The sequence below is a fragment of the Zea mays genome, chromosome 5 (assembly GCF_902167145.1).
Source record: "Zea mays cultivar B73 chromosome 5, Zm-B73-REFERENCE-NAM-5.0, whole genome shotgun sequence".
Classification (NCBI taxonomy): Eukaryota; Viridiplantae; Streptophyta; class Magnoliopsida; order Poales; family Poaceae; genus Zea; species Zea mays.
Genome location: NC_050100.1, coordinates 169,206,152 through 169,214,778, shown reverse-complemented (window position 1 = coordinate 169,214,778; position 8,627 = coordinate 169,206,152). Strand labels below are relative to the sequence as shown.

Below are 8,627 nucleotides of genomic sequence, written 5' to 3'. Positions count from 1 at the left end.
CGAGACCGATTCTTCGTCGCCTTCCACCTCCGGCTCCGACACGCCTTCCGTCACTTCTAAGCGCCATGAGCGCAAGAAGTTTAGTAAGATCCCCTTACGCTATCCTCACATTTCCAAACGCACCCCTTTACTTTCCGTCTCATTGGGAAAACCACCAGTTTTTGACGGTGAAGATTATTGCATGTGGAGTGATAAAATGAGGCACCATCTAACCTCACTCCACGCTAGTATTTGGGACATTGTTGAGTTTGGTGCGCGGGAACCATCCGTGGGGGATGAAGGCTATGACTCGGACGAGGTAGCCCAAATCCGGCACTTCAACTCCTAAGCCACTACTATACTCCTCGCCTCTCTAAGTCGAGAGGAGTATAATAAGGTGCAAGGGTTGAAGAGCGCCAAAGATATTTGGGACGTGTTCAAGACCACGCACGAAAGAGACGAGGTGACCAAGATCATCAAAAGGGAAACGATCGAGGGGGAGCTCGGTCGCTTCATGCTTCACCAAGGGGAAGAGCCACAAGCCATGTATAACCGACTCAAGACATTGGTGAACCAAGTGCGCAACCTCGGGAGCACTAAATGGGATGACCATGAAATGGTCAAGGTTATTCTTAGATCACTCGTTTTTCTTAACCCTACTCAAGTTCAATTAATCTGTGGTGATCCAAGATATAAACTAATGTCTCCCGAGGAAGTGATAGGGAAATTTGTGAGCTTTGAGCTAATGATCAAAGGCTCCAAGAAAATCATCGAGCAAGGCGCCTCCTCCACACCCGATGTACAACCCGTTGCATTCAAGGCGACGGAGGAAAAGAAAGAAGAGTCTACATCAAGTAGACTTCCCATTGACGCCTCCAAGCTCGACAACGAGGAAATGGCGCTCATCATCAAGAGCTTTCGTCAAATCCTCAAGCAAAGGAAGGGGAAAGATTACAAGCCCTGTTCCAAGAAGGTTTGCTACAAGTGTGGTAAGCCCGGTCACTTCATAGCAAAATGTCATATTTCTAGTGATAGTGACAGGGGCGACGACAAGAAGGGGAGAAGGAAGGAGAAGAATAAGTATTACAAGAAGAAGGGCGGCGATGCCCATGTTTGTCGGGAATGGGACTCCGACGAGAGCTCCACCGACTCCTCCCCCGACGAGGACGCCGCAAACATCGTCGTCAACAAGGGTCTCCTCTTCCCCAACGTCGGCCACAAGTGCCTCATGGCAAAGGACGACAAGAAGAAGAAGGTAAAATCTAGATCCTCCACTAAGTATGCAACTTCTAGTGATGAGGAAAATTCTAGTGATGATGAGGATAACTTGCTTACCCTTTTTGCCAACTTAAACATGCAACAAAAAGAAAAGTTGAATGAATTGATTAGTGCTATTCATGAGAAGGATGAACTCTTGGATAGCCAAGAGGACTTCCTTATTAAAGAAAATAAGAAGCATGTTAAAATTAAAAATGCTTATGCTCAGGAGATAGAAAAATGTGAAAAATTAACTAGTGAGCTTAGCACTTGCCATGACACTATTTCTAGCCTTAGAAATGAAAATGCCAAATTAATTGCTAAGGTTGAGAAATCAAATGTTTGTGATGATTCAATTGTTAATCTTAGAAATGATAATGCTAGTTTAATTGCTAAGATTGACAAGTTGAATGAATCTCTTGCCAGCCTTAATTTTGAGAATGATAAATTAATTGCTAAGGCTAAGGAATTAGATGTTTGCAATGTTTCTATTTCCAATCTTATAGATGAGAATGCTATTTTACATGCTAAGATTGTTGAATTAAATACTTGCAAACCCTCTACATCTACCGTTGAGCATGTTACTATTTGCACTAGATGTAGAGATATTAATGTTGATGCTATTCATGATCACCTAGCTTTAATTAAACAACAAAATGATCACATAGCTCAACTTAGTGCTAAAATTAATGAGCATGACTTAGAAAATGAAAATTTTAAATTTGCTAGAAGCATGCTCTATAGTGGGAGACGCCCTGGTATTAAGGATGGCATTGGTTTCCAACAGGGAGACAATGTCAAGCTTAATGCCCCTCCTAAAAGATTGTCCAATTTTGTTAAGGGCAAGGCTCCCATGCCTCAGGATAACGAGGGTTATTTTTTGTATCCTGCTGGTTATCCTGAGGATAAGATTAGGAGAATTCATGCAAAGAAGACTCATTCTCATCATACTTTTATTTACAAGAATGAGGCTTCTAGCTCTAGGCGTTCTACACATGTTAAAATACCTAAGAAGAAAACTCCTATTGCATCAAATGATCATAACATTTCATTTAAGACTTTCGATGCTTCCTATGTGCTCACTAATAAATCAGGCAAAGTAGTTGCCAAATATGTGGGGGCAAACACAAGGGGTCAAAGACTTGTGTTTGGGTACCCAAGGTGCTTGTTTCTAATGTCAAAGGACCCAAGACCGTTTGGGTACCTAAGAACAAGACCTAAATTTGTTTTATAGGTTTATGCATCCGGGGGCTCAAGTTGGATCATCGACAGCGGGTGCACAAACCACATGACTGGGGAGAAAAGGATGTTCTCCTCCTATGAGAAAAACCAAGATCCCCAACGAACTATCACGTTCGGGGATGGAAATCAAGGTTTGGTCAAAGGATTGGGAAAAATTGCTATATCACCTAGGACTGGGCGTTCGGGTTACCCGAAAATTTCGGGTCAGGTAATTCGGGTAATTAAAATTTCGGGTTTTAGAAAGTCATACCCGAAATTGTATCGGGTATTATAGTACCCGGAAATTCGGGTACCCGATAATTCGGGTTCGGGTATCGGGTACTCCCGAAGTACCCGGATTTAAAAAAAACAGTCACTAGTTCACTACCCTCATGAAACATACACAGGTCATTGGTAAATACACACAGGGAAAATAAGATACAATAAAATACATCAGGTTCTTAGGAACTGTTAGACTTTAGACTCCAGTACTTCACAACCTAAATAGATGATAATTGATATGAATTCAAAACAGAGGATGTGCTATGCTACTCTCCAGTTCTCCACTGTCCACACACGGCACTTCCGCACTTGTCCAGAACACCAAGTCTCCAGCACTTGTCCAGCAAGATAACACTTGGCTTGGCACACAGTAGCACACTAGCACGGTAGCACCACTGCAGTCTGCACCAGCACACTTCACACCACTCTCCAGCACTTGGAACACACGGACACACCACTACACATCTACAGGCTACAGCACGGCTGCACGGAACGGCAACAACACAGCACACAGCGCCGCCTGCTTCCTTTCCCTTCCCGGAATGCACCGCCGCACTACAGCAGTGACCAGTCTACAGAGGGAAACAATCTCATCTCTCATGTAGAGACACAACCATACCATACAGCCGCTAGTCTGCCACCAACGAAGGAGACACAGGGACAGACAGACAATCACCAATAAGCCAGACGTGCACCACAGTCCACAGCTCACTGTTGTGTTGCTTAAGACTTGGAAGTGGAAGTAACCTCAGTTCTTTTTCCTTTGCCACCATTTCCAAATTCTTCAATTAGCTCTGCAATTAAAGGAGTGGAACCATGCAGCTATCAATTAGAAATGATTAAACATCAAATACATACAAAAAAATGATGGAATACTATTATACCTTTTTCTATAATGGCTAATTCCTCGATATTCTCTTGTATGTCAATGGGAGTAGACCTTCTTAGCCAATCTTGGGTACATACAAGGGCCTCCAACATGAAAGGTGTAAGGGAAGTACGAAAATCATCCAAGATACGTCCACTTGTGCTGAAAACGGACTCTGAAGCTACTGTTGATATTGGTATAGCAAGGATATCTTGGGCCATGTGAGCCAAAACTGGCAATCTGTGTGCATTGTCCTTCCACCAAACGAGAATATCGATCTTTTTTTCTGTATCTTCACAATCTTCAGATACATATTTGTCCAGTTCTGATTTGGTAGTGTTGTTACTACTATTAGTCATCTTCATTTTCTTGGCAATAACTTGTTTAAGCTTCCCTCCTGGACCACCTTTTGCTTGAGTTGAATCTGTTTCTTCAATTGATTCTTCAATTGGTGCATAAATATTTCTATATTCTATGAACAGTTCTCGGATACATGTCTTAATAGCAGACCAAACTAGTTGTCCTCTGTCCTCACCAAAGATCTCTTCAACGGTAATCTTATGGTACAAAGATAACTTGTACCTTGGATCAAGAAATGCAGCAACAAAAATCAATAGATTAATGTTCTCCTTTTCCTTACCCTTTCCTTTCCCTCTGTCCTTATCCGGCTCATTCCAAACTCCCCAATACTTGTCATATTTCTCTTTCATTCTGAAGCCCATTGAAACTCGCAAAGGATCCACACTATCAATCCATGATTGAATCAACAAGTGGATCTCTCCAATCTCATGAAAGAAGGTGTTAATAGTGACATGAAGGCTAGAGGAGATGCGAATAGTGAGATCATAGAAATGCTCTAGAAATTCAGCCATCTTCTTGGCATTCTCCAAATCATCCTCATTAGGGTGATCATGTCCTCCTCTCACCTCAGATAGCTCCAAAACATAGCTAATGTCGTCTTCAGCCAACCTCAAGAATACCTTCTCATACACAATTGCAGCCTTCAACATTAGATATGTTGAATTCCATCTTGTTGGGACATCAAGCCTCAAAAAGGCCTTGCTGTCAACCTTCTCTTCCTCTGCAAATTCCTTGAACTTTACCAACCTTGAAGTTCCATTTTTTATGTAACGAACAGCATCCCTAACACGCTGCACTGAGAGGTCCACATCTTTCAAGCCATCTCGCACAATGAGGTTCACTATATGTGCAGCACACCTCATGTGGAGATACTTGCCATCTGCTATTGTTGTTTTCTGTAATTGTCTTCTCAAATAACCAATAGCACTATCATTGGCACTTGCATTATCAACTGTTACAGTCATAATTCTGTCCAAACCCCAGTCCACCAAACTTTTGATCAAGCTTTTCCCAATATCATCCCCCTTATGCCCCTTTACCTTGAAAAAGCTAATGATTTTCTTATGCAAAATCCATTTCTCATCAATAAAACTTGCTGTCACAGTCATATAGCCATCTTGTTGTTGGGAGGTCCAACAATCTGTTGTTAGACTAACTCTTTGACAAGAGTCTTTGAAGAACTTCTTTAGCTTGGCCCTCTCTTGGAAGTATGTGCGCACAATGTCCCTAGTACAAGTTCTTCTAGATGGCACTTGGAACCGTGGGCAAGCTTTTGACATAAATTTTCTGAAGCCCGACTTCTCACCAAAAGCAAAGGGCAGCTCATCTTCTATTAGCATTTCAGCAAATGCATCCCTCAATGAATTTTGATCAAACCTCCAAGTGCTAGGAGCTTCCCCTCCCGTTGCTTGCAAAGTACCTTGCTTTGGGTCTTTATCAAATTTATTGGGGTTGCGCTTGCAGACATTAAAATGTTTATTTAATGAAGATGTACCATGCTGATTGGAATCAGCCTTAAGGATACGCTGACAATATTTGCACTTAGCAGACTTTAGCCTACCCTTGTCATCTTTGATCTTAATGAAATGATCCCACATACTTGACCTTGGTACCATCTCCTTTCTTGCCTCCTTTTTCTCAGTTTCATTCTCAATGTCTACGAAATTAGCATCCCCTTCAGTTCCACTAGATTTACCTTGTATTGTTTGTGACTGATCAGCTGTTGTTTCCACAGTTGCTTGCTCAAATTGAGTAGCAGTACCCATAGATTCTCTTTCCAATTCCATGTCTACTATATCATCAGTATCAGGCATCTGCAAAAAACCTCAGACATATATATAAGTTACTGCTTACTAAGTTACTGACTATAAGACAACATATAAATAGAAATGCATACTAACTTAGATAGAAATGTGTGCTGCTCGATTACGAAATAGAGAGTTAGAAATGCATACTAACTTACTAAGTTACTGACTATAAGTTACTGACTGTAAGAGACAGAAATGCGTGCTGCTCAATTACGAGATAGAGAGATAGGAACAGAAATGCGTACGTTGCTCGATTCCTGGGTCGCTGTCGTCGTGTTGACCGGCGGCGAGGTCTGCGTGCTGTCTGTTGCCTGCTACGAGGTCGGTCGGCGACCTTGGACCACTGCAGTTGGACGGCGTAGAGCCCGACCGCTAGACCTAGATGGACATGGACACTTGATGGCTGGCGGCGGACTTGGACTGCTCGGTGCCTCAGTGTCGGCTGTAGCTTGTAGGGTTTGCCCTGTATTGCTGCCCGCTTGCCTGTACGTGGGACTGTGGGAGCCTGGCTGCCTGGGCGGTGGCCGATGGGTGGGCAGTGGGCTAGTTGGTTACTTGGTTTAGTGACTCGGTGGGTGGGCTGTGAACACACGTAGGCTAATGGGCTGTACGCATGTATGCTGTTGGTTGTAGGCCCCTATAGCTGGCTAAAGATTTCCGGGTTCGGGTTATTCAGGTACCGGCAGGTGGTACCCGAACTGCCTAGAATAATTTCGGGTTTCATAAGTTGGTACCCGAAATTCCCGAATAAAATTCGGGTACCCGATATTATGGGTTCGGGTTTGAAAATTCCGGGTTCGGGTATCGGGTTACGGGTTTTTTGCCCAGGCCTAATATCACCTGACCATTCTATTTCCAATGTTTTTCTTGTAGATTCATTAAATTACAATTTGCTTTCTGTTTCTCAATTATGCAAAATGGGCTACAATTATCTTTTTACAGATATAGGTGTTACTGTCTTTAGAAGAAGTGATGATTCAGTAGCATTTAAGGGAGTGTTAGAGGGTGAGCTATACTTAGTTGATTTTAATAGAGCTGAACTCGACACTTGCTTAATTGCTAAGACTAACATGGGTTGGCTCTGGCATCGCCGACTAGCCCACGTTGGGATGAAGAATCTTCATAAGCTTATAGAGGGAGAGCACATTTTGGGACTAACCAATGTTCATTTTGAGAAAGACAGGGTTTGTAGCGCATGTCAAGCAGGGAAGCAAGTTGGTGTTCACCATCCACACAAGAACATCATGACGACGGACATGCCACTTGAGCTACTCCACATGGACCTATTCGGCCCGATTGCTTACATAAGCATCGGCGGGGGTAAGTACTGTCTAGTTATTGTGGATGATTATTCTCGCTTCACTTTTGTGTTCTTTTTGCAGGACAAATCTCAAACCCAAGAGACCTTAAAGGGATTCTTGAGACGGGCTCAAAATGAGTTCAGCTTAAGGATCAAAAAGATTAGAAGCGACAATGGGACGGAGTTCAAGAACTCTCAAATAGAAGGCTTCCTTGAGGATGAGGGCATGAAGCATGAGTTCTATTCTCTCTACACACCACAACAAAATGGTGTAGTGGAGAGGAAGAATAGAACTCTACTTGACATGGCGAGGACCATGCTTGATGAGTATAAGACTTCGGACCGGTTTTGGGCGGAAGCAATCAACACCGCTTGCTATTCCATCAACCGTCTCTACCTACACCGAATCCTCAAGAAGACATCTTATGGACTCCTCACTGGTAAAAAGCCCAATGTTTCATACTTTAGAGTCTTTGGTAGCAAATGCTTTATTCTTGTTAAAAGAGGTAGAAAATCAAAATTTGCTCCTAAGGCTGTAGAAGGCTTTTTACTTGGTTATGATTCAAACACAATTGCATATAGAGTCTTTAACAAGTCCACTGAACTAGTTGAAGTTTCTTGTGACATTGTGTTTGATGAGACTAATGGCTCTCAAGTAGAGCAAGTTGATCTTGATGAGCTAGATGATGAAGAGGCCTCGTACATCGCGCTAAGGAACATGTCCATTGGGGATGTGTGTCCTAGGGAATCCAAAGAGCCACCACATGCACAAGATCAACCATCTTCCTCCATGCAAGCATCCTCACCAACCTAAGATGAGGATCAAGCTCAAGATGATGAAAATGAAGATCAAGAGGAGCCACCTCAAGAGGAGGACCATGATCAAGGGGGAGATGCTAATGATCAAGACAAGGAAGATGATAAGGGTCCAAGACCGCCTCACCCAAGAGTCCACCAAGCAATACAACGAGATCACCCCGTGAACACCATCCTCGGCGATATTCAAAAGGGGGTAACCACTCTATCAAGGAAGAGGTCTATGTTGAGCAACCTCCCGGCTTTGAAGATAGTGAGTACCCTAACCATGTATATAAACTCTCTAAGGCGCTTTATGGGCTCAAGCAAGCCCCAAGAGCATGGTATGAATGCCTAAGAGATTTCCTTGTCGCTAATGGCTTCAAAGTCGGAAAAGCCGATCCTACTCTCTTTACTAAAACTATTGCAAATGATTTGTTTGTATGCCAAATTTATGTTGATGATATCATATTTGGGTCTACTAACAAATCTACATGTGAAGAGTTTAATAGGATAATGGTTCAAAAATTCGAGATGTCAATGATGGGGGAGTTGAAGTATTTTCTAGGATTTCAAGTCAAGCAACTCCAAGAGGGCACCTTCATTAGCCAAACGAAGTACATTCAAGACATTCTTACCAAGTTTGGGATGAAGGATGCCAAGCCCATCAAGACACCCATGGGAACTAATGGGTATCTCGACCTCGACACGGGAGGTAAATCCGTAGATCAAAAGGTATACCAGTCGATGATAGGTT

General features: G+C 42.9%; 1 protein-coding gene across 1 annotated transcript; it reads right to left on the bottom strand.

Moving 5' to 3' along the window:
• Nucleotides 1-3,303: 3,303 nt before the first annotated feature.
• On the bottom strand, nt 3,304-6,258 carry LOC109939563 (zinc finger BED domain-containing protein RICESLEEPER 2-like). The gene is made up of 4 exons (XM_020537747.1): nt 6,021-6,258; nt 5,085-5,781; nt 3,624-4,636; nt 3,304-3,533 (listed from the first exon to the last, which is right to left on the bottom strand). The coding sequence occupies exons 3-4, from the start codon at nt 4,615-4,617 to the stop codon at nt 3,463-3,465; spliced, it is 1,065 nt and encodes a 354-aa protein (XP_020393336.1). The 5' UTR covers nt 4,618-4,636; nt 5,085-5,781; nt 6,021-6,258; the 3' UTR covers nt 3,304-3,462.
• Between the last annotated feature and the right edge of the window lie 2,369 nt (nt 6,259-8,627).